At 41.4% G+C, this 25,007-nt stretch overlaps 1 protein-coding gene across 1 annotated transcript in view; it reads right to left on the reverse strand.

The window, feature by feature from the left end:
* Positions 1-15,746, reverse strand: part of spock2 (SPARC (osteonectin), cwcv and kazal like domains proteoglycan 2) — a 39,119-nt gene extending 23,373 nt beyond the window's left edge. The window contains exon 1 of the mRNA XM_049599822.1: positions 15,443-15,746. Within this exon, the coding sequence (XP_049455779.1) occupies positions 15,443-15,631 (189 nt within the window). The 5' untranslated portion in view covers positions 15,632-15,746. The remainder of the gene's footprint in view (positions 1-15,442) is intronic.
* Between the last annotated feature and the right edge of the window lie 9,261 nt (positions 15,747-25,007).

Consider the following 25,007-nt stretch of genomic DNA (forward strand, 5'->3'; position numbering starts at 1 on the left):
TGAACTCCAAAATTCTTATTAATGTAAAGGCACTAAATTAGACACATTAATGATTGTATTTTCTTCAAATATAAGGGAATCCCACAGGAGGCAGTTCAGATGTAAAGCTTTTTTGAGCGTATTGCTGCGTCTGAAATAATAAACATGAGTCATTTCAAGATATTTACAATCGGCCATCCCCCTCCTCCTTAGAGATGACTTACTCATCACCGTAAACATTTACTGTGCTGAAAATGTGTGCCAAACAGCTCCCCTGAAGGCGATAAATCCTGACACAACACGTGAAATAAGCAGCCCTCATGAAAGCTGGGACCTTCTTCTTTGACCCTCACAGTTTCATTTCACAGAGGTAAATATTTTCATCACTGGTGAGGACTCCACTCGAGGGTTGAAATCTACCAAACTGCTGCTGCTGCTGCTCTGTTCGCCCTCGACTCACTGCAGCAGCACCAAGCTCATTTCCCCTGCTCAATGTCAGAAAAATCACTTCCAGTAAACTCGCTTGTGTCTGGATTTTAACTCAACACTCCAGTTGAGCCTCGTGAATGATTGCCGGTTATGTAGTTTAACCTTGTTGGGCCTGATGGAGTCACGCATTAGCAGGGTAAGACCTCAAAGGGTTTACGACCTGGCCATTAATCCAACGCCTCCCACGTCTCCTTTATTGATGCTTCAGCTCCTGCATTATTTAGCAGCCTTTCTGTATTTGTGTTTCTGCCAGGACCGATGAGGGAAGTGTCCTGCTGCGCTGACAGGACTGGAAATCAATGATTTCATAAAAGAGGGGCTGCAGAAAATGTATTCGGGGAAAATAAATTCTCCTGAGCTTACAATGAAAGTGAGCATGAGACGCAGAGCGCGGTGACAAGTTTGGCACACGGCAGAGAAGTTATATCACTCGAAAATATGACTCACAGAGCAGCATCCTGATGAAACGACTGCCGGTTTTTACACAGAAGTGATTAGAGGAAGCAAGCTGAGAGCTGAAAACACTCAGCTGTATCCAGGAGCTCTGTGATCTACCTGATAACATCAAAAAGATCTCCTCTCGCTAAACGGAGTGGGAAAGCTTACCCTCGGCATCAAACATGGCAGGCTGTTCACCCTGCTGCTGAGCCCCACAATACTGATTGACAGATCACAATCCCTCATATCTGTAGGACGAAGATCACGGCCTGATGAGCCTGTCCACTGTAAAATTGGGCTCAACTCAAGTGGAACCACACAGTGTCAGAAGGTGGCAGATATCGTGCTTGTTGGGTCGGATTGAAAAAGAAGAACAAACAGGAAACTGGCTGAAATGAATGTGTGTGTCTACCTGACAGGCCGTGTGTGTGACTGACAGGTGTTTCTCAGTAAATGTCAGCTGTCAGACTCACTCTGTGTTCACTGTGGTTGTCCTGAGGGGTTTGTGCGTGGTGACGGCGGAGTGCCTCATCAGTAACAAAAGGACACAGTAATAACACTCTCATGTGGAGGTCTGCACGGGCTCGGATGAGGGTTTATACTTGACCTTTTCTCACAATTAGTGTTAATATCTGCCTTCAGTGGATTCGTCAAATCCATGCAGCAGCAGCACAAAGCTAAAACGTACGAGCTGCCCTCTATATCAACAAAGCACATGGGACATAGGTAGCGTGGGGGGGGGGGGCCAAAGGACAGGTCCCCCTTAATATTTAAAACGTGCATCCTCCACCCCCACCCACCCAATAAAAAGTAGCAGAGGACTTGTATTTTGACAAAATTAAAGACTTTGGCTTCGTGTCAACCACAGCCTTATTTCCCAGCTGAGCAGTGGGAGCAGTGGGAGCACTTGAGAGCGCTTTGAAGGAGCTGTGTTTTTCAGCTGAGATGCATTGATTGCATCTGGTTGCTATGATACGGGATATACCTGGAAGTACATGTGATGGCTCTGGGTAGAGTACTTGCATGGATGAAGGTTAGGCTGAAGCATAGAGGGACAGAGGACGGACTCGTTGGTCTATGTGGGTTCATGAGACGAAACATAAACAACATGAAATATTAACATATTTCTTCTCTATTGTTGTTGGTGTTCAGAATATGTGACGGTTGGCCTTCGTGGTATTTGTTCCTCTTCCGCTGTGACTGTACAGCTGGGTAAAGCGTGGCAGTGACGAGCAGCTGCAGGATTTTACACCAAGGTTGAACATCTTGAGCATAAGTTGAACATACATTGATGCAGAAAATGCAAAAATTGGTGCATAAAAATTCAGAACAACGCAGGAAATTAAGTGTTTGATGCTCTAAGTTTTCTGGCAGAGGACCCCCAAACTCCCTGTTTCATATGTCTCCCCCCAATGTTGAAATGAAAGCTACACTATTGACTAGGGATCATGAATTCAGCCCAAACAGACACCAGTCTCAGGTTTTCATGTACGACAGTGTCTCCATGGCCAAAAACTTTTTATGGATGAGGTTAAAAGCCTCAGAGCTGCTGCAAAGTAAAAACCAGGGAGGCCCCAGTCTGTTAGCCAGCTCCAACCTTAGAATTTAAATTGATGCAAAAAATATTTGATTTCTGCGTGTCTGTTTCTTGATGAAAAACAAAACAGTGCTTCAGGTTTGATCAAATCAAGACTGTTCAGTGTGTAGTTACTGCTAGTATTCTTTTTAATACAAAATGAAAATCTCAACAAATCCTCCCCAGCTGTTCTCATGCACTGTTCGTGCGTATACAGCATGCATAAAGTAGCCTAATGCACCTCAATTTGTATAAAACTGTATTGTATATAACAATCATGAGCCAGTATTGCTGCATAACACACATAATCAGGAAGGCTGCAATGACGTGACCAATGTGTGGACGGGAGTAAAGAAGGAAGTAGTTTAAAGACCAAAGGTCTGTGCAAAACAAACCCTCACAAACAGCACTGGACACTGTCTGGGTCCATCATGTGGTGCCATGGGGCCCAAAAAGATTTTGTCACATAGACTTACATGGTGAAAGAGAAGTCTGTAAATCATTGGCTAACTTTTTTTTGTTCTTTTTTTTTTTAGCATCACAACCCCCTGCAAAATGACTGGATTTACTATCAGTGTTTAATCCACTCTGTTTGATAACATTTTGCATGTCTAGAGGAGCAGCACGATTTAATCATTTTATTCCCATTTAAGTTAGCGGGGGGCTAAACCACAAGTCTGCTGTTGGAGAACTTCTGCTCGGCTGCACTCAGCTGCTGTAATGCTCAAAATATATGGGACATAAGTGTGGCTTGACACATTAGCCGCAGCCTTACCACAGCAGACCACTACCAATATAATCAAGTAAAGCGGCTGAACACGGAAGCGTTGCTTGCCCGCATAGGCACCGTGCTGCTCAACTCTATTTTTACCTGGCTGGTCAATTTTCCCCGTCTGCGCACAGCTCTGCGACCCTCCAACAGATAAAAAGTAAGTAGAACTGTGAAATAAACGAGCACAATGTGTTTACAAGTGACAAAAATGAATAGCTCATTGTACCAGAGCCACTGTTTTTACATTTTTACACTAAAATAAATAAATCAAATTGATTTGTTGTTTTTGAAATGATCCATTTAATTAATTCAGTATCAGCTGATATGGTCTATACGTTTCCAAACCCTCCATAACTAACTGCATTATCACTTGGCAAAACTCAATACACACAGTGAAGCTAGCAGAAACCACATGCTGCAGAGACAGAGTCTGTGTAGCAGGTACAGAACCCTGCTCCACTCTACCTATGTGACAAACCGCGTCCATGCCTGACGTATTTTAGCCGTTAGTCTCTTGTGCGCTTGCTCTATGGGGCCCCAAATGTGGAAGATCTGGGTAATTTCATACCACGAAACTGAGATTTTTTTGGCTTCATGCACTACTGAGCAACTTTCATAGGAATGAACAGAGGCCCGCCTCCAAAGCTGTATCCAGTTTTCGTTATACATCCATGTTGTAAGGAGGCAGGTTAGGATGGTGGATGGGTCAAACGACACAGACCAATTTTCTAGATCATGTGAAGCCATGTGAACTTTGGGTTATTTTAAGCTACATCGTCACCATAATTTTTTCCCTAAACCTAACCACAGTAACAGGATACATTCAGTCCTTCATATATAATTTGTTTGTGGACCTTGTGACCCAATAACATTGTCACATGACTCCCTACTTTGCCCCCAATTGAAGAGTCATGTTTTTTGGCGCTGCAATGACTGACACTGATGTGCAGTCTCAAAAATGCACTTTGTTAATACTAAGGGACATGTTCAGGCTGGAGAGGGTTTGATTAGACAGTCACCTGCTTTTCAGAATGAGACTAAGTGCCACTCTACACTGAAGGTCCTCCGTACTGTAATCTCCCTCCAGACTTCATCGAGGACTGGGCTGCATGCCCACCACTTCTGCGGCTGAAGCCCCCTTTTTCATCCTCTTCCCAGTCAACTCTGTCGACAGCGTAAGGTCCTTAAGCAAATGCAAGAACCCCTTCAAAGACGAGTCACTGAGAGATGAGGGCGCAGAGAGGCTGACCATGAGCAATGAGGATTTCTCTCAGAGATGGGAAGCATCAGTTGGCTCATCAGCAAGCAGCAAAACATCCTAATTTCTACTTAAAATGTTGAAAAAGAGACTTGCAGTGGGTTTAGTGTTCAAAATGTGCAATCTTTTTTGAAATAGTACATCAAATTCGCGCACTGCTGTTTTATTTTACATCAATGAAAATCTTGAGGAGGCACACCACTGATATAAACTCTGGATACTGCTGGATACTGCTGTAGTACAAAATATAACCCCAAAATCTGATGAAATAGAGCTGAAAAATAAAAAATTACATTGCCCCGAGGTTGTCTTCAGCAGCGAAATCCCGTACAGCACTGTATCACTTTTCCCACCTAGAGATTCACATAACGACTGTTCTTTAAGTGCTGTGCAAAACCTCTCAGCTTTGGTTTACAGATCACATGAGACGCGCTTGGGATGAAACAAAACCCCTCAACAATATTCTCCTCCTATATGTTCTCCTCTTATCTTCATGCACGCTGGGCTGCAGGGCACGAGAAGCAAGCCTGCTGATTCCTGTATTTCTGCATGCACACAGGGCTCAGGCTGATGCTTAAGGATTGCAGAGCAGAGGCAGAGCATCAAACGCTGAGAGTCTGGTCTGCCTCCCTTGCAGGATGGAGTCAAGAGTGAGGCTTATGTAAGAGAGAGCTGGGAGGACTGGGTAAGTAAAAGGTGAAGCGGGGGTTAGTACTTTTGGGAGCCAGATCGATGGACAAATTAAGGGTGGGGACGCAGCGATGATACAGAACATGAGTTTCCACTAGGAGTCGCAAGATAAATCTGTTGTGAGATGACTCGGAGGAAAGAAGAAATAGCATATTTCTAAGAGCCAAAATTATGCTTATTTTTTCTCTTTTTCTTTCCTCTAATCTTTGTTTTTTTCCAAGTGAAGTACTGGATAGTTCTACCTTTTCTCACCACTTAATAATGTTTCTCAGAGAAAAAAGAGGCTTGTATACAAGGGTGTGATTTCCACTGAGGAAGACGACATGTGCAACCCTCACTTTTTAGAATCCTGTTTTTTTTCCTCCTGTGTTTTATGTTTTTTTTTTTTTTTTACTGTCCTGCCACAAAGTCAATATGAGAGAAGATCTGAGCTGATAAAAATTTTAATATACTCATCTGAGTTGCCTTTAAAGACAGACTCAAAGTCATGAGTTTAAGGAGTCCCACCCTGTGGGTTTTAACGTAGACTCTGATACAAGCATTATGCTATAGATTGAGTTTGGCAGATTAATCTTTGATATGCATTTCCATCATTTTGATATTCTGATTTATTTCTGTGTTAATTTGTCTTCTGTTTTTGTAATATGCTGCATCTGCAGAGCTTCTGATGTTTTATCCACTCTGGGGGATATAATTATAAACTGCATTTCCCATGTGCACCTGCACTCTATTTGTTGTATTAGAGATTTGTCAGACACAGTGACTGCAAGCTTGGCTCCATAATTAGAGTGTAGTAATCCCTCTGTTTTTAAATACTGCTAAGACAAATAGAAAGCACTAGACAGAGAATGACTGTGGACCTTATTGTGTCCATGCACATTAAGATCAGATGTAAATTGTACGCCAAGCACCTCCAAATTTAATATCTCCAAATTATAGTAATAATTTTATCAATACTATATCAATGTCATATGAGACGAGATATCATCTTAGAGTATGGATGTCATAATATCGTTAGTGTTGTTTTTCCTGGTTTTAAGGGGGCTCTATTCGAAATTCAGAACATATGAGTTGTCTGCACACAGTTCTCAACATGGAGGTGGCTGGCAGCTAGCAGCTAACGGCGCTAACTCCATAAACAGTGCAAAACAATGGCAACAGTGCTGACAGAGCTAATAGTGTTAACCAGGGAGGAATGTGAGGGTGGACACAACACTTTGGCAACAACCCTGTCCCAACATCAGTGGTAACAGCCATTTGCGTGCGGCGCAATGTGGAGGGGATGAGTTTGCCAACATGCATGCACAGTCGGACCGCAATTAACACAATAAAACACAAAGAATCTCGGATTTAAACACACGCAGAGGTTGTGTGACTTCATTCTCTGCTCAGGACACAGTTGCTTCACTTTATCTTTACATGGCAAATAGCAGTTTGCTGCTGTATTAATGCTCTGAATGTTGCTTACAAAACCTTTAAAGAGTGTGTTACAGTAATATGATGTAATGTTCTGACTTTACCAGACTTTTCCAGCTGTTCTGTTATTTGCTTTTGCTAACTTTAGACATTATAATCAGATTACTAATGATTATTTATCAAAAATCTCATTGTGTAAATAATTTGTGAAAGAACCAAGAGTCAACCCTACATTATCGCCGCAATATTGAAAAAAAAAAGTCCAAAAAATTATTATTGGTATTTGATTTTCTCCATATCGCCCAGCCCGATGTATGTGATACAACAGATGCACCAGGTTGTACAAAAAAAAAATAAAAAAATTACAACCCAAGGTATTGGTCCTTTCTTATGCATCAGTTTGCAAATAGATTTTCCATTTCTATCTAAAACATATTTTGACAGATGAATAGATATATTGTCTGCTTTACTCTTCTCCATACTGGTTTATACATGAGTAATCTCATTCATATTGGAGGTGGTGGACAAAAGGTATTCATTTACGCCCGCACTGAAGTTTGTGACACTATAGACATTGTGCTTTGTACATACAAATTTCTTGCCTCTTTCAGGAGAGGCTCTAATGTCACTCTTCACACTCAAGTAGAGATGAGTGACGTCAGAAATACTGTGACAGCAAAGGATGAATAAAAGGTCAAATACAAAAGCTGGCTGAAAATTGCACTCAATTATGTAAACGGTGAATTGCTTTTTCCATTTCACTGGATACATATTCAAAGGTACAAAAAAATGGATGGGTTTCACAGAACCTGACGGAAATTTTGATGCGTTTTTCAAACTTTCTTCGTCCTTATCGGTCTCTAATACACACAACATGCACACACAAAAAGCACACACACACACACACACACACACACACACACACACACACACACACACAGTTACAGCTATAAAAATCACACTTAGTCCACAAAGCCTCTGAGCACTCATGCCAACCCTGTACTCACTATCTATAAATAAAATCAGCCCTTGTGCCTTTCAGGGCCCTGTGGGGAATAAGAAAACAGTCTGCAACTCACAGGAGAATCTGGTACAAACAGTGAGAACCTTCACACTTCACTGAAAACATTGAGCTCCACTGAAAAACAGACATGTACAACAATGGAAAATCAATGGAGTTGCCTTGGTAGGGGCTTCAATAAGGATAAGAATCAGCCAATGATTTGAGACAGGGGAGTCGAAAACAATGTAATCGAATAAGAGAGTCGCAACCAGATCAGCAGCAACAGTGGACTGAAACCTGGCTCGTCTTGGGAAAAAGGCAGCTGGCTGTCATTTCTGGTGCCTAACAAGTCCACTCATCAAGCTTACTCATGCTAAAATTCCTTTAAAAAGATCCACATGATCTCTCTATTCTCTTTACTGTAATTTGTAAGCTACAAATTATTTTGAACACCCTTAATTTGCTACTCTTTGTCAAAGACTTTGCTATACCTGTCTAGCTCTCCGTTCTGACACGATACATGGGAAATTGACAATGATAACAAGGACAGATCAACCATCAGAATTCATTGTGCTTTTTAAAGCAATGGGTCCTTAAATTCAGTCAAAGATAAAAAACAGTAGGCTTCTCATGTGTTGCTGGTGACTATATAAAGATGGACGACAGGACAACTCCACAGAAGTTAAGCCAACATTTTGATTGCCCCCTGGTGGGTGGCTACAGGTCTCAAAGCCTGCCCACTCCATGTTAGCAGATGGGACATGAGCCAAACTACAAACTCAAAGTACATGTCAAATAAATTCTTCCCAAAGATGGTTTCTGTCAGTTTAGGTAGTTCTTATCAAGCTGTTCATTTTTCTGATCATCTTGGTTTTAATTAGTTATTTGATACAATAGAAATGGGGTTTGACATCATGATTGACAGTTTGGTGTGCTTACAATCAATGGCGCTGCTCGCAATTGGTAGGACGGCAGTTTGGGTGGGAACTCGACACCTGCACAGACTCTGGCTGTAAATGATGTCACCAGCACAAGATGGCTGTGGCCATATCTGGGATATTTTGGCTTGATTTTGTACAGCGGGACTAATTGGAGACTTATCGTCCATCTTTATGTATAGTCTATGGTTTAAAACTAAGTGTAGCTGGCAGATTTAATCAGCTATAGCAAGGTAGTTGGTTAAGCTTACAGTAGCTCCATGAGTTGGTCCAGTTGAATTTTTCTTGTCTCAAGCTGACTTGATTCAAAACCAGAGCCATTTAAAAAAGTGAACCATGCCATTGTTCCTGTGGCACATTCATCCGAAACCCAAATAGTTTGAAAAAATGTCCCATTGGACCAAACACCTTTTGCCCAACAGTCCTGATGTTCTTACACTAACCCAATCTCATTCCTTGTGCATAAACCTAACTAACCCAACCAACAAAAGGTACCAGTCGGACGCGGGTCATGCTTTCTCCATGGTGGGGAAAAAGAACACCTGGGGAGGTCCAATGATCTGTTTAGGAGAGTGGCTGTTTTCTGAGCAAAGGCTGTTGTACAAATGGGCTTAAGGTCCAATATGAGACATGTTTTGGACTATTTGGGTTTCAGAATAGTGAGTCTTTGGAACAATGGGCAATCCCCGTAAAAAGTGTCATAAATACACAGATGTACTAAAAGAGTGACCTAAAAGCTGCATGCTCCAGGCACAATGTCAGCATCTGACAGAGGACACATATAACCTTGGAGACATGGAAATGAATAAATGCCATTCTTCAGGTATTGCAGAGTAGAGCTCATTCTTAGTATAAAAAGGAGGATACGGAAGAACGTTAGATCAGACCTTCAATCTGACAAAACCCAGTTTGGGTTCTTTGTTTACACAGCCTACCTGCACAAGCTTGACAGAGGTTTATGCTTTAGCTATTGTTTGCATTTTCAAACAGTATGTTTCTCTGTCAATGTTACAAGAGAAAAAGGTTTTATTATAGTGTTTAGTGAATGCAACACTATCTTGGATAATGAGCTTAGCTGGGGTTGCTGGAGTGTAAACTTCCCCAAATCCAGTAAATAGCAGAGTAGAGCCGCTAACATCATCTTACATTTTGACATTGCAGCATCCAGGATCCGCTTCCACGATGGGTAAACATGGTGAATTTATCACTCCCGAAAGGTGCTTTTGTTTTTTTTTAACATAACCTATAACCCCACTAAATAATGCAGTATGAGCTGCCTCTGGAGCGCAAGGTTAGTGTAGTACACTAGTTAGCTTGACATGCTAACAACAGCTGTTGTTATAGCAGACAAACACACTCTTAAATCCTGTCCTTGCACTTTTGCTCTTGTATTTTTGGATTTAGAAAGGGTGAGAAAAAGAACCATCATCCAAACGCCTTTTTGCAGTCACACTCTTTCTACAGCCCCCAAGTTATGTTATGTCTTCAGTTAGTTCTGACCGTGACCTCGCCAAACAAGCGTCTCCGCTCCAAACACTGTGGGTGCATATATCTGTATATGTGCTTATGCTTCCCTGAGTTTGATTACAGCTAACTCTTTCCAAACGAGCCCACTCTCAGGTGCTTGCAGGTGCTAAAACTTTCAAAATTTGCTATTTCCAACCACCCCTAACTTTTCAAACCTAATTTTCTTGTATCAGCTCCTGTGCCTACGGGAGCTGATCTCACACTGGCTGTGACTCAGTCTGGCTCAAGCCCAAAGGTAATAACACTTGGGTGGCATTTACTGTAGGGACAGCCACTGCCATTTAGAGTTATTGTTAGTTTTAAAAGAAAAGGTGTGATTTATTGAACCTGCCTTACAGAATCTCAAAAGCCACATGCAGTCTCATAGTAATTGAACAGGGGAAGTGCATTTTCAAACGAGAGTTAATCATGAAACATATATACACGACACCACACTGGAGTTTCAAACTGTCTTGTTTTGTATCTCAATTCACGCAAACTAATGTAAACTGACACACCATTCAAGCTATTTTGGGGCTGTTACTGTTGCTGATAAAGGGCTCATTTCCTGTAGGCTGCATACAGGTTTTCTAACTTCAGGAGGACATTGGAAGTATCCCGCAAAGAGCTCATTATAGGCAGCTTCCTGGATGTTCTCTGCAGCAAACAACCTATTTGCCATACGGATTCCCAGGTGTAGCCATCACAGAAGCAGGTCACTCCAAAAAGTCATGCATGTGAAATGCTGAGGTGCAGAGATTTTTTAGCATCTGTAAGGAAGGAGTTGTACAAAAGGATGCTCTCAGAGACCTATGTCTTTTTTTTCTTGCAGCTATTACTAACACCTGTATGAAGAGTTCTGGCTGAAGATGGATTTATTCAATTTTGTTCACAATTGCATCTGCTAAGAAATTTGATATTTATAATCTCCCTTCACTACTGAGAAAATCCTCTCGCTGTCACTCTGCGGCACCTGTGCCCTTCAGCTGTGGCTATTGTACTGCAGTAGGGAGCAGCTGTAGCCGTGCAAGCAGGGCATGATGAAAGGCTGTTTTTTTCTTCTTCTTCTACTCAATTACAGCCCACCTAGGCCTCTGGTAGCTGGCCAAGACACCCCACAGCGCACCAGTAGTCCATCCAAACCCTGAACAACCGGGTCATCTCTCCCAAAACTGTTGGAGTTGATCAAGATACACTCCATCTACATCACCATCACAGCTCCGGACATTTGCAGCTCCATAAAGAATCTGGAGTGTGATAAGGAACAACTCATGCCATCACAAAGCACGACGAGATAGACTAATGGATTTCTGATAAGCTGTTATCATCATTCATAGCTTTAATGCATCAGTGGCAGTCTATTCTAACATCAGAGAGCATTGGGTAGTCGAGCGGCTGCACGATCGGAAAGCCAGACTGAGCGCGGGGCTGGTGATGATAATTTACTGTTCATCTGGATAGTCTTTAATGGAGTATTTGGCTCCAGTGTTACAGATGCCATTATGCACAATTAGGTTTTGTGTGCTATAGTGAAATGATAAAAAAGGAGCACTGACGGGTGCACCCAAAATCACAAAGTGTTAAAACTGAGCTGGGCTGGAGCCAGTTAAAGGCTAAAATCCGACAGGCGAGTCGAGGTAGCACAGGTAACCCTCCAGTTAAATGTTCTTGCCAGATTGCCAGAACCTGCCACAAGTGTTCTCCCAATTCTGCATATTTAATTCACAGGCATTGACAAGGGATCTGATGTTTTTGTGCTGGCACTGTGTTTTTTCTGTTCCTTAAAAATGAAGTGAATGGATAACAGGTGCAGACAGGATTGGTACTGGGTGGTCCAGAGCTGGCTGAGTGGAGAGGCATGCGTTTTTAAAGATAAGGATTTACCAGGCACAGACAGCGCAGGACGGGAGGCAGAGGGAAATATTAAGCAAAAATCACATCATAAACACTGAGCCCTTTCTGCTATGCTCATACTGGCATGCTTGATGTCCTAATCATCATCCATTTTCAGGCCCATATCTGAGTTTATCCTAAATCAACAGGAATAAAACATACCAGACCAATTTCATGGCTTGGTGATTTCATGGACAGTATCATTTTTACAAGGTAAGTTGAGCAAAAAATTGAATTTGCTGTTGATTTGCCTTTAGTAGACATACCAAATTGGATCCGCTATGCATAAAATGCAGTAGTCTCCAGTCATTTAATTTCATACTGAAATGAAAATAGACAGCGCCTGGACTGGCGAGATGATCCCAGTTGACATCTAATTGTCTCTATAATTGAGTCTCTGAATGTCTATATGCCGAACAAATTTTATTCAGTGTTTGGTCTTAAAAACCTGGCTTAAAGTAAAAGTGAGTACATGATGAACACGATTTATTTTTATTATCATATCTGCATTTTTGTCGCTACAGTATGGCTCCATCTTTTACTCATCCATTACAGAGCTGTCTGATTTCTTTAAACAACACACAACATTTTAATTTGCTAAATGCGCAAAATGTCTCATGAGAATTAAGGGAATACAAAGTCTTTGGGTTCAAATGAAAACTCTGCATTCAGTTTCTGCCTTCCCCCGTTCCCCTGTTTTCCTTTTTCTCCTGGATTTGGTGCATTAGTGAAATGAAATGTTGAGTGCACCTGTCAGATTAAAGGATTGAAGGTATCCCATTCTATTATTTGTTGACTGTAACTGTTAAATCTAATCGCCTTGTCTTCCTGTGAAATAGATTGAATTGAAGTGTGGGAGCTATTTTTATTGGAAGTGAAAGAGCCTCTTATCCAGATTCTGCTTTTACATTTCATAAGAGAATAAATATGAAATATTTACAGCGTGCGTTCCTGCAGCCTATGTATTGTGCGTTTATGCGAGGGGGTTTGTGTGCATCCGTGTATGTGTGTGTGTTTGCGCAAAAAAGGGGAGAATGAAAGAGCTTGTCTTTCATGTTGTGCAGCTTTGATTATTGCTTTCCAGTGTCGGATTAATATTCAACATTCAGCTCTCAGAGGACCGTGCGAGTCAACATCAATTTGTGTAATCTGAATACCTATAACTGTGTCATTGGCAGTCCTTTATATATCAACCAAATAATTCCCACAGACTGAACTGCTCATTTTCTAACTCAGATTTTTTTTTTGCTCATAGCCAACATGAAGCAACACCAATTAAATGTTCATTACATTCAATATTCAGCAGCTCTCATTAAGAATCATCAAGGAAATACCAGTTGGTTGCACAAATGGTGTTTCAGTTGACGAAGTTCACATGGTACGAAAAAATCCTAATAAAGGATGTTTCCACTTATTCCTCCACCCTGAAGCAGGACTGGTGAGGGGGGGATAGAGTCATCAAACCCTCTGATACATGCTCCATTTCAACACCATAACACAGAGACTGCTGTTGCTACGGCAGCAAGCTGGAATCAAAGCAGTTTCTATTGGCGATTCCCCCGGGAGTTTCAGTGGTTCGCCTCTCTGATGTTTCTCCTGTCATCATCATCATCACCAGAGACACCACCACTCCTGCTCGCAAAACGCACGCATGCACGCATGGATGCAACAGCCCTGACAAAAATCGCACTTAACAAGAGTGTAGAAACAGTCACACACATGTATGCACTGTGTATGCACGCAAATGCACACACACACATTGAGACAATCACCTCTGGGAATAATGATCATGAAAGAAACACAGTGTGGAGCTGGAGCTGTTTGAGTTACACAGCAGCTTTGATGTTAAATTGAGGGAAAAAAGGGAGAGCAAGTCACATCTTCATCGTAGATGGCAACCCCTTAAGCAACGTTAAGAAGAATCGTTTATATCTTGGGATGCTCCGCATATTCTGTGTGTGTGTGTGTGTTTGTGGTTTTTTAACACTCTTGGTAGGCGCTTTTTCTTGCACAGCCAAATATAATGTGCTGAATTCAGAGTGAAGTTGCTGTTCTAACTAACATTTTGGATCAAAGCTGTGTAAATATAGAGCAGCATCCAGCGAGTTATAATCCCACAATAATTCTGACTTAATCTTTCCATGCCCACAATTTCATTACTTCCCTAAGTACAGTTCCCGGGGACATTCTCTTTAAGTAATCACAGTCAGGGTAATCCGATCCCAGGAGGGGCGGCTGCCAATTTTCACACGCAATCACCTTTTCTTCATGGACGTCCATAAGGAGGCGTGTGAATGCGGATCAAAAATGACACCAGCGCCTCTTATTACTTAGAAAGGCCTCTCCTCCTGAAAAGATATGGCATTGTTCTCGTGTATACACGCTCACGCCAACTGCTCACATTTCCAATCCAATAATCATATACCCCCATCACGTGCTTGCAACCACCCCGGATCAATTAAAACCCAATTAACAGAAGCTATATGGAATATAATCCAACTGCACTATTGTCCAAATCCTGTTGGGATCATTAGTAATCATTTCACAGAGCCTGGAGGCAAAATTACATCCATACATTCACAGACACAGCAATATATCACAGAGCATAGCCTGCAGGCTTTAATCAATCCCTGCAACCCAGTTCAGTCTGTTCAGTAGGTGAATATGCACATCAATCAATCCCCACCCCTCTGCTCTAATTGCTTAATTCTCTTGTTTGTGAAATCTCCTGGGACATGTCTGGAAACACATCCGAGGTAACCCACATTAAGGACAGCATGATGGAATGGGTCTGCACCGCTCCCGCTGTGCAAGTGGGACTAAAACATTAATTGCCTGTAATTAACTAACAGCTCATATACTAAAAGTGGGGAGAGCAGGAGCCTATGTTTGGCCTAGTTTGGGCTTATTTTGACCTGGTGAAGCTCTCATGGAGGCTCTCCAATTAAATATCACTTCAGACATTCTGAATTTTGAGGAGGGAGCCAAAAAAGTAAAGCATCAAGTCTGTGTTTAGCATCAGGACACCATTTACCTTTCTTACTATCCCAAACAATCTAGTAACAAACAATACATTTTGCGTAATTCTTTAAAAACAGGATGAAAATCGGGCAAATGTGTGACAATCATTCAAAATAAGGCATATAATGAACACTGTGAACACAATCCCTCATTTATTTTGTTGTTTTCGAATTCTTCTTCCAATAAATATGATCTAAATTTATATTTCCCAACCCAAATATAGACAACACAGTGACTATTTTCTTATTTTGAAACATTTATTCCAAAGAGTGTGTGTCCCTGTGTGTTTGTTTCTACAACGTGGGCTATGTTCCAACATCAACATCAAGTTTGCGTGTATTATCAGTCTAAGAAAGTGTGCTATAACTGTTATTACTGTCTCTAAATGTCCGTGCGTGTTTCCCCCATCTGCGCGTCTTGTACCGCATTACCGCGCATCTCTCAATCAACACGGCGGACTTACGTCTCTGAAGCGATTCCAGTGCTTGATCTTGCGGCTGTACTGTGAAATGGTGGACAGCCACTGCTCGTCTTCCATGAAATTCCCCGTTTTTTCTGCCTCTTTGACGCTCTTCACGTCGGTCTGGAAGGTAGAGCCCGCGAGCATCACCAGCGGGACGAGAAGGCACACGATATCCATAATTTCCACCATGGTAGCGGACAAAAACACCTCGCGCACACCGGCTGTCGGCTGTCCTCTTGTGGGAGGAGGGGGAGGATGCTGAGGCTGGATTGAAACTACCAACTGATTAGCCTATAGGATGCTCCTTCTGCTGCTGGGAGGGAGGCAGGGGAGAGGGAGGGAGGGGAGGGAGGTTTGATGGTAGTATTCAGGGTAAGTCCTGATGCTGTGTGACGCTATTTGGTATGTTTATATGAATAAAGCGGCCTATACGTCACAGACTTATTTGCATTGTAATGCTGGAGTTGGTGTTTACATGCTGCACCTTCATGTGTCACGTGACGCCCTGCACCCCCACTCATGGCTTGCTCAGGTGGGACAGTTGTGTATGTGGGGCAGGCAGAATTAGGGACTACTTACAGTTTCTAAACTAACCATTAGTCAAGGACGTAGGTATAGTGTCAGCACTTGGGGTAACACATGGGGGGTTTGGGGTCCTCCAAACAGGTAATTTCCTGCATGCTGGTGAATTTTTATGCATCAATTTATGGCGTAAATGTCTATTGCTTCCGCCCCGAAACCTAGACTTATAAATTTGAAATTGTGAAAATGCCTGTCACAGTTTTTGAATTCCTCGGAGATGCCATCAGATTGCTTGACCATCTTAAGCAGGATTTATACTTCTGCGTCGTATCAATGCCGTACCTACAGCATGAGGTCTGCCTCAATGTACCCTACGCCAGGCCTACTCAATCAGCGGCCCGCAGGCCATGTGCGGCCCAGAAGCAACCTCTGAGTGGCCCAGGCAGGGATTGGTATCGCGACGCGGTATTAAACGGCACAAGGCAAATTTAATCATGACTATAATAATAATAAGCTCCGCCGTAATCGGCTCGTATCGTCACTTTTTAAAGTTTAGGTTTTATGTATCATCATGAAGCAGCCTCTCTCCTGCTCTCTGCATGTCAGGGCTCACAGCACAGCACACACACACACACACACACACACACACACACAGACACACATGCACAACAGAGTGAAGTCAACAGCAGAGAGGCTGCGGCGCGGATGAAGGGAATGTAACTTCAAGATTACTCTATAGTTGATGACAACTATGCTTGTTACTGTGAGTAAGTGCAATAAAACCTCTGCCAGTCAAAAGCCAATACTTTATCAATACGTGTTCAGCATGTAGAAAGCTATTTCAGCCTGCTCTGTCCGCAGTCTCTCAGTTTTTCTAATTCTATGAGAGTATTTGTTTGTTTTCTTCTCTTAAAAATTGACTGAAAGGATAAATGAATTATAAAATAAGTACAAGCTGACTAACCACTTTAGATCTAGACTGAAAAATAAAAGAACTCATATATTCCATAATATATGCATGTTGTATTCTCTTGTGTATCCGTAACATTTATTTTAAACCAATTTTCCATTGAAGATTACAATGTTTCACAAAACAACTCAAGGTCCACTTACTAGCTTTTTCCAGAGCCTCACACATTCTTCATCGGAGCATGGAGTTCGCTCAGTTGTCATGGAGACTAATCAGCTGGATTTTGTCCATAGCCATTGGACGATTTCATGTTAATCAGAAAATGCAGGATAAACGAAGAAAAGGTGCTTTGAAGTTCTTTTACAAAGTTGTAAAATGTATTCATGTATTTATATACTTCTTATATACGTAATTCATCAATCAGATCACAGGTTAAACTTGATTTTTTATCAGAGCTGCAAATCCTTTCATTGATGTCTAACTGCATAAATAAAGTACAAAGCGCCTGTATTTACTTTAAAAGTGCTGCTCCACAAGGAATAACATAGTTGTAGCCAACAAAAAACAGTATTTTAGAATAAATATTATGTGGCTTTGTGGACAAGCAGATTCGTAGTAAAGACTGCAACATAATTTAAAGAGCTTTATGTTTGATGTGTAATATCCCCAGACTCTGACTCCTTTGATGACGTCAAACCAGTTGAAAATCCCTGTCCTCATCCTTATGAATGGCCTCTGAAGTAGGTCTTTCCCCCTGCACACATTTTTAAATTTGTCACAAGTAAAGCACAGGTGCAACTAATACCATTAACAATGACTCTGTTCCATTTAAGTGTCCCAGTAAGGCGTGACAGTGAGCCTGTGTTCATGATAACAGCATGCTGGAACTGGAGCACCTAAATGCAATGCAGCCATAATTAATGTTATTAATTAGATATGTGCTATTCTTGCTATCACATGGTGTGAAACAGACCTCGTACTGTATCGCTGAGCTGAATCAACACCTCTGTCTTAACAGAAACTGAACATTTAATGACTCACAAATTAATTAGTATTAAATGCAGGGCTGTTGTATTGTCTTGTGATTTAGTGTGAGCCTGTGATCTGGAATAATTTGATTGCATTAATTGCATTAGACTGGATTTTTAGACTTTTATTGCATGTCAACCCCCTGTATAAACTACTGCCACTACAACAGTGAGACATACCCAGCCAAAATTTGACAGCAAGACTTCATAACACCAGAAAAATGAGGTCTGTGCTGCTGCTCTGTCTCAGAACTTTCACCTGGATTGATGAAGAGACAACAGAAAGAGGAGGTTAGTGGATTAGTTTGTTGTCAAGCTCTGCTCTGTTGTGTTCAGATGGCCAACAGATAATGGCAGCGTTTCCTGACACATTACCGGGAAACAGAGCATTTGCATCGTGCCACGCTACAGTATCTGACTGTCTCTGCCCTGCCTGCTATATCTCTCCCTGCTGCAGTCTCAGCCGGTCTCCGGAGAGACAAACTGAATGACAGCTTGTAATTGAAATGCTGGATTAACTGATGCCATCTTTATTTCATCCTGAACAGAGTAGTCTTTGAGGCCCTCTTAATAAGAGCGGGCACGAGACGGGGCGTCATCTAATCTCTCAGCTGAATGCAATCAGGTTTACGAGCAAAGATAAAGGAGAGGGGAAGTTGTTTAAATTGAACAATGTGCTGAACTTGGGACGTGATAAAATCAGTGTGTGAAAGCAACAAAGCATGTTTTAAGCCATGTATGTATATACACACTACAAGAGTGATGCTCAGTTTTTACACTAAAGCTGTACGTTCAGATTGGTAAAAAACAAATCTGTATAATGCAGCTCGTTTAGTTGGTTTGGTTTTACTAATGTGTAGTGATATGTTCTAACATGGTGCTCTGCAGCCGCTGCAATCAGCCTGCTTTATTCACAGTGACGTTATTTAGACCAAGAGCAGTGATGAAGCAAAACAGCATTGTGATTAACATTACGCCTCTTTTAAGGCACATATTAGGTGAAAACCTTAAGGTGGCTGTGCTGGGAGTAACACACAGGCCCAGACATGAACCGGCAGACAGATGTGATGTGACAGTCACAGAGGACGTATCCAGAGAAAGGAGGGCAGAACATGGCAGGCCAACAATGTGCATCTCATTTATTGGAGCAAGTTAAAGAGAAAACGGCTGAGTAATCCTAGAGTCACAGAGCCATAGGGGGTTTCAGGTAATCCCCATATAAAAGCTGGGAAAAATATGCCCCTGTCAGTCATGTGAGTGTAGTTCCCTCAGGTCTGATGCTTTGTGAAGCAAAAGGGAGGGGATCTAATTGTGATGGCAAGAAATGTAAAGATCAGATGATGCTCACTGACAAAAGATGGTGGCTAATGTCATCTGTCATCCAGATCTCGTATGCCTAAACATAAGATAATGCTTGGTAGCCGTGGGCCTTTCATGGCGTCTGAGTCTGAGTGAGATTAGAAAGTAGCTGAACTATGCTCTGTGTTTCATGTTTCCCAACCCAGATGGAGAAATAGCTTCATTTCAAGTCATATATAGATTAACAAGGGCTGCGTGTCCACTCGGTTCAAGGCATGTGGCTCCTTAGATTTTTGAGATTCCTTTAGATGCCTTCAGATGCCTTTAGAGATTACTTTTCCTTTGCAAGGTTTTCATGGCGCTCTGTGCTTCAATTTCAAAACATTAAATGCTTTTCTGCCTTTGCTTGCCACACTAGCAATGTGCCTCTTGGGAAACTAATGTCAGGGTGAATTATAATAACTCTGGTGATCCCCTGAGCTTTCATCTAGCGCCATCATCAAGTCAAAAGTTTAATTTACTTTGGTTTCCAATCAAATACCTGCAAAACTATTGGCATTCCCATCAGCCTCAGCTGTAGGCTACTTAGAGATTGGTGCTAATTAGAAACTGTTAGCATGCCAACACTCAAGATCTTGAATGTGGTAAGCATTGTCTGTGTTAGCATTGTCATTGTGAGCATCTTGTTATGCTGATGTTAGCATTTAGTGAAAGCACTGTAGTGCCTATGTAACAAGGTGCAGTGCTGCAGCTTCGATGCCAATATGACGTGGCCAAACATGGAATTAAAATGACCAGGTCCATCACGTGATGCCAGGGGCCCAAAAAAATGTTTTCCCATTGAATGTTTCAGGAGTATGTCCAAAAAAACAGTAATAGGTTAGCATTTTAGTACTCCTGGTTCCCTGTTCTGAAAGTCAATAGGTTTTTTAAATGGTTTTTGGTCAAATGCCTGAAATGAGGTCTGTGATTTTTTTCTACAACATAAGATATGTCAGTAAATACCCCACTCCAGAATTTTGAAGCGTTTATGTGTCTTTAAAATGAGACTAAAGAATGTTAAAACATGGCTTTACAGCTTTGTTGTGGTAGGAATGTTGAGTCATGTGACCATGGTGTAGTTTGTTTACAGCCTAACGTTAGCTTATTACGTTTTGTGATTGCATTTACGCTTCAAAAATCATAAAAGTGGTGTTCATTTGTGGAGATTATCTTGCTGGATCAACATTTGTTTGCCTCAGAGCTTATTTTATGCAGTCATCCAAAATCCAGTGGAAATATCCCATATGGCTTTTTGACGACGGAAACCAGGGTCACGCTAACTTAAACGTCAGCCTACAGAAAATATTCATTCCTGGAGCATTCTGTAGACTTGCATTGTGAAAGAGATATCTGTACATCAGTGGATAAATTTTTTGAGCGTCTCAACCCCCACAGAATGACTCGCTTCACTATCTGGATTTGATCAATTGGGTCCAATAACATCTCAAAAGTCTGGAGGAGCCACACGATGAAGTCAGACTTATCCCCATTCAGGTAGCAGAGGGATAAATCTGAAGTCAGCTGCTAAGTCTGTGGTGCACTTGCTCTATGGGCCCCAGAATGCAGAACATCCAGGTAATTTCCTCTGCGGAAATTGAGCTTTGTTGGCACTGAGCAATGTTCATAATGCTGTATCCACTTCTCTTTATACATTCAAACTATGTACAGTTGTTTACATGGCTATAGTCTTTTTCCAGTTTTATCTTGTATGACAAGTTGGCTGTCTTCACAAAGACGTGTAAAATGACCCCTTTATTAGTGACACAATATAATCTGAGTTTGAACTGACATGGACAGAGCTGTGCCAGCTGTGTCCCTCTGTTTCCACTCTTTGAGTTGAGCTAAGCTTCCTGGCTGTTGGCACTAATGTCATAATAAGCTTACAGATATAATGATATCGTCAATCTTCTCATCTAACTCTATGCAAAATATCCAAAATGTCGGACTATTCCTTTAAGGTAGAAGAATAGAAACTATAAGGCCCATTTAACATCAGTAGGCCCTTTAAAATATGTTAAACAAAATATGGATGATATCCAGAATACCTTAAGCTTCAAAGAGCAGCCACAACAGGCCTACACATCTTGTTTAATTCAAAACCAAACACAAAAGCAAAAACATTGGCAGGATGCTAAATAATGCACATGGTTCTAAAATGAGAGATCGCTTCACTCAGGGACAACTCACGGTAAGAGTACTTATAAATAATGATCAGGATCCTTTCCTCTGTCTGATGTCATGCAGTTCATCATGTATGCATTGACTTTCTCACTCCTGTGCACCTATCTCTATTGGCAATGCAGCCTCAGTGCGTAATGACATTTAATCAATATCAATAATGAGGCCCATTCACGGGCACCACAATACAAACTGGAAACTACAAATAAGCTAGTTCCTTTGGGTGTTTTATGTCAAGTTGGTAGTCAGTGAAGTGAAACAATAATTCCTTTCCTAGGGGAAATACATTTGCATTCAGCGCTCATATCCTGCCACTGACAACCGGAATTTGAAAAAGGCAGATTTAGATACTGTATGAAGTACAAGTACAGCAAAGTACATCAAGACAGAAGAAGTGCAAAAGAATGCATCAAAACAGCAGACAGAAAGTGCAAATATATGTTGATTTAATGCACTGTACATGCATTTGGGATTACTGCTTGTTTAATTGAGTGCCTGTGCTACAAGATCCCACTGAATTGGTTTGTATAAGCTACTGCACTCCTGCCTCTTTAAATCAGGTTAAATAAATGAGAAGAAACTGCACCTCAACAATTTCATAAATGATAAATTATTTCTAATTACATTATATTACAATTATATTATGTCCTCCTAAGACCCAAACTTTTGTTTAGTATGCATTTTTAATTTCTCTTGCTATTTGGGTTCAGTAAAACCCGACAAGTATAAAATAAAACTAAACATTGTCAACAATAATAAAGTCCCAATGTCCTCAAATGAGACGATATTAAAATCCCAGTGTCTTCAAAAGAGCACTTCCTTCTAAACAGTGTCTTAGCTTGTTGCTGTTGCTAAACTTCGAATGTGTTGCCTTATCAAAGTACAAGCATTATTAATCATAAATAAACAAGTTTCAACCATTAAATGTGATCAGGTTTTGGACCATGTCCACTTTTGTGTCGAGATTGGCTGCAGACTCAGACAGCGATGGCTGCCATTTTGTTTTTTAGTGGATCAGTGTATTGTGCTCTTACTCCCACTAGATGGCACAAAAAGTGTCCACAAATGAGGACAACAGGTCTGAGTTAAGTAGAATTAAGTATAAAGTCAAGTAAGCCCAAAATGTAATGTCCTCATATGAGGATACAGGGTCTCAGAAGGATATTATAATTTATAAATAATGTTGTACACTGCCTGCTTGTGGTGCTCCTATAGGAAGAGCAACATGCAGCTTCCACGATGGTCCAGTGCCAACCAAATGTTTGTATATGTTGGTGTGCCCACCCGCCCTGCTTTAATACGAAATCTTATATGGTATGCATTTTTAATTTCTCCTAGCTATGCGGGACTAGTAGAACCTGATAAATATGAAAAACTAAACATTGTCAATGACAATAAAGTCCCAGTGTCCTCATATGAGATCATACTAAAGTCTCAGTGTCCTCAGACGAGACAATAATAATGTCCCAATGTCAGACAGTGTCTTAACAGCGTCTTAGCTTGTTACTGTTGCTAAAATTGGTAATGTTTGCATGGCATATCAAACTACAAGCATTATTTGTTATAAATAAACAAGTTTCAACCATTACATCTGGTACCTTGTCTACTTTAGTGACAGGACCAGCTGCAGACTGACTTGGCAGAGATGGCTGCCATCTTATTTTTACTACCACTAGATGGCACAAAGAAGTGTCCACGAACGAGGACAACAGGTCTAAGTTAAGCAAAATGAAGTGTAAGGTCTAGTAACCCCAAAATGTAAAGTCCTAGTATGAGGACACAAGGTCTCAGGAGGATATACTGATATTTGTGCAGGCTCTCTGGTGCAGAAAACAGCATCATCCAGGCCTTGGCCAACCCTGAGCCGTGGTCAGTCAGAGTTTCATCAAGACTGTGGGGTTACTGGCTTGCCAGCTTGTTTGTGGGTGCAGTTTATTGAATTGTGTCTTTTAATATGAACTTACATGATGTAGTGTTGGGTAATTCTTGTCTTTTTATATTATATGTATTATATTGTATATTTGTACATAGATGACTGTCTGTTTTCATGTGGGGGGCTATAGACCTTTATCTGTGTCCTTAATAACATCATTATTATTATTAGTATACGGTCATGCGGTAAGTCGACTATAATGTTCTCAAACTGTACTCATGCACTTCACTCTCTGTGGCCTTATTTCACAATGTGAAACAGGCATGAGGTTTTCTTGGAGACATTTTAAAAGGCACATTTGTGTCAAAGGGCAGTTTCAGTTAAGCTTAGCTCATAAAACATAACACACTGCTTGATGAGATTGTTCTTTTTTGTGATTGTCCACTTTCCCAAATGTGCCAAAACTTCAAGAAACCCTCAGACTTCATTTCCAATTCAAAGTCGGCCAACAATCAAGAGTCCGACTCCCAGTCAAGCTAATGTGTCAAATATTGGCTATTTAAAGTTGGTGCGCAAAGTGTTAATGATCTGATAAAGAAGACTGTGCCTCAGCAAAACTTGCCAAACACCACAGTTCCTCCTGCCCCCCTTGAGAGTGCAGGTCTGTTTCTGCTTCCTCCAGCAATAAATCAAAACCTAAATGGAACGCTGTCCCAGCTCCAACTTCAGGTGATGTGGGTGTGTGAAGCCAAACAGAGAGGCCTGCACTCAGAGCTAAAGGGTTTCCAGATAAACACAGGGCTCAGATGACACAGGGATGATGGGATGTCTACCGCCGAGATGGAATGATATCTTTATTTCTTCTTTTGCCATCATGCTGTCAGAGTGGCTGACACCACCTCACTTTTCATGTCAGGAGCAATGATGAAAACCTGAGACACCCGAGACTATTACACAGTAGCTTCAGCAAAACATTTCAGATGGACCATGCTCACAACAGCATGTTGTTGCTATAGCTACAGCCTGGCAAACACAATCCAGGGACCCTTTTACCCCCTCCTGAATTAATTAACAACAGGAGTGTATTTAAAAGAGTCTGGAGAAGACGGTTGTATCTGAGCCACTTCAGGTGGAAATATATTGCATTCTCCATTTAAGTGCCTCATAATTGCTCCGCTTCTTTTCACAACAATTACTGAAACGAATGGTTCTTTGGAGAGAAAAATATAGGAGGCAAAGGTTTTTCTTTGTGATTCACTCCGATGCTCTTCAGATAAAACAAATTGTCCCAGAAAAAAAAAATCCATTCTTAAGAATCCATTTGGTAGTAGATTTATTATACATGAATTACATAGCCGGAGGCTGGGTAGCCTAACAGCTCTCCCAAGCCTGTTTGAACTGTAAAACACAACACCTGTCACACTTTATTTCCTCTTATCCATTTTGATCTTTCCCCCATGACATGTTGCAAATAATGTTTTATCCCAAACAGTGTCGCCTAATAGCTCAAACTTAGTTAAAGGGTACATTTCCCATCCATATGCAGGGGCACAGTTAAAGACGTGCACATGCACACGGACCAGTGCATGTCAAAGACTGTGTTTTCACAGGCACATTCACTCAAAACAATAGGTGCACCCAGGCGTACACATTTTACATGCAGACATGCACTCACACTCACCACACTGGTTAGAGTATCGTCATTGTCTGTAA

The sequence above is a fragment of the Epinephelus fuscoguttatus genome, linkage group LG16, assembly GCF_011397635.1.
Source record: "Epinephelus fuscoguttatus linkage group LG16, E.fuscoguttatus.final_Chr_v1".
NCBI classification, from domain to species: Eukaryota; Metazoa; Chordata; class Actinopteri; order Perciformes; family Serranidae; genus Epinephelus; species Epinephelus fuscoguttatus.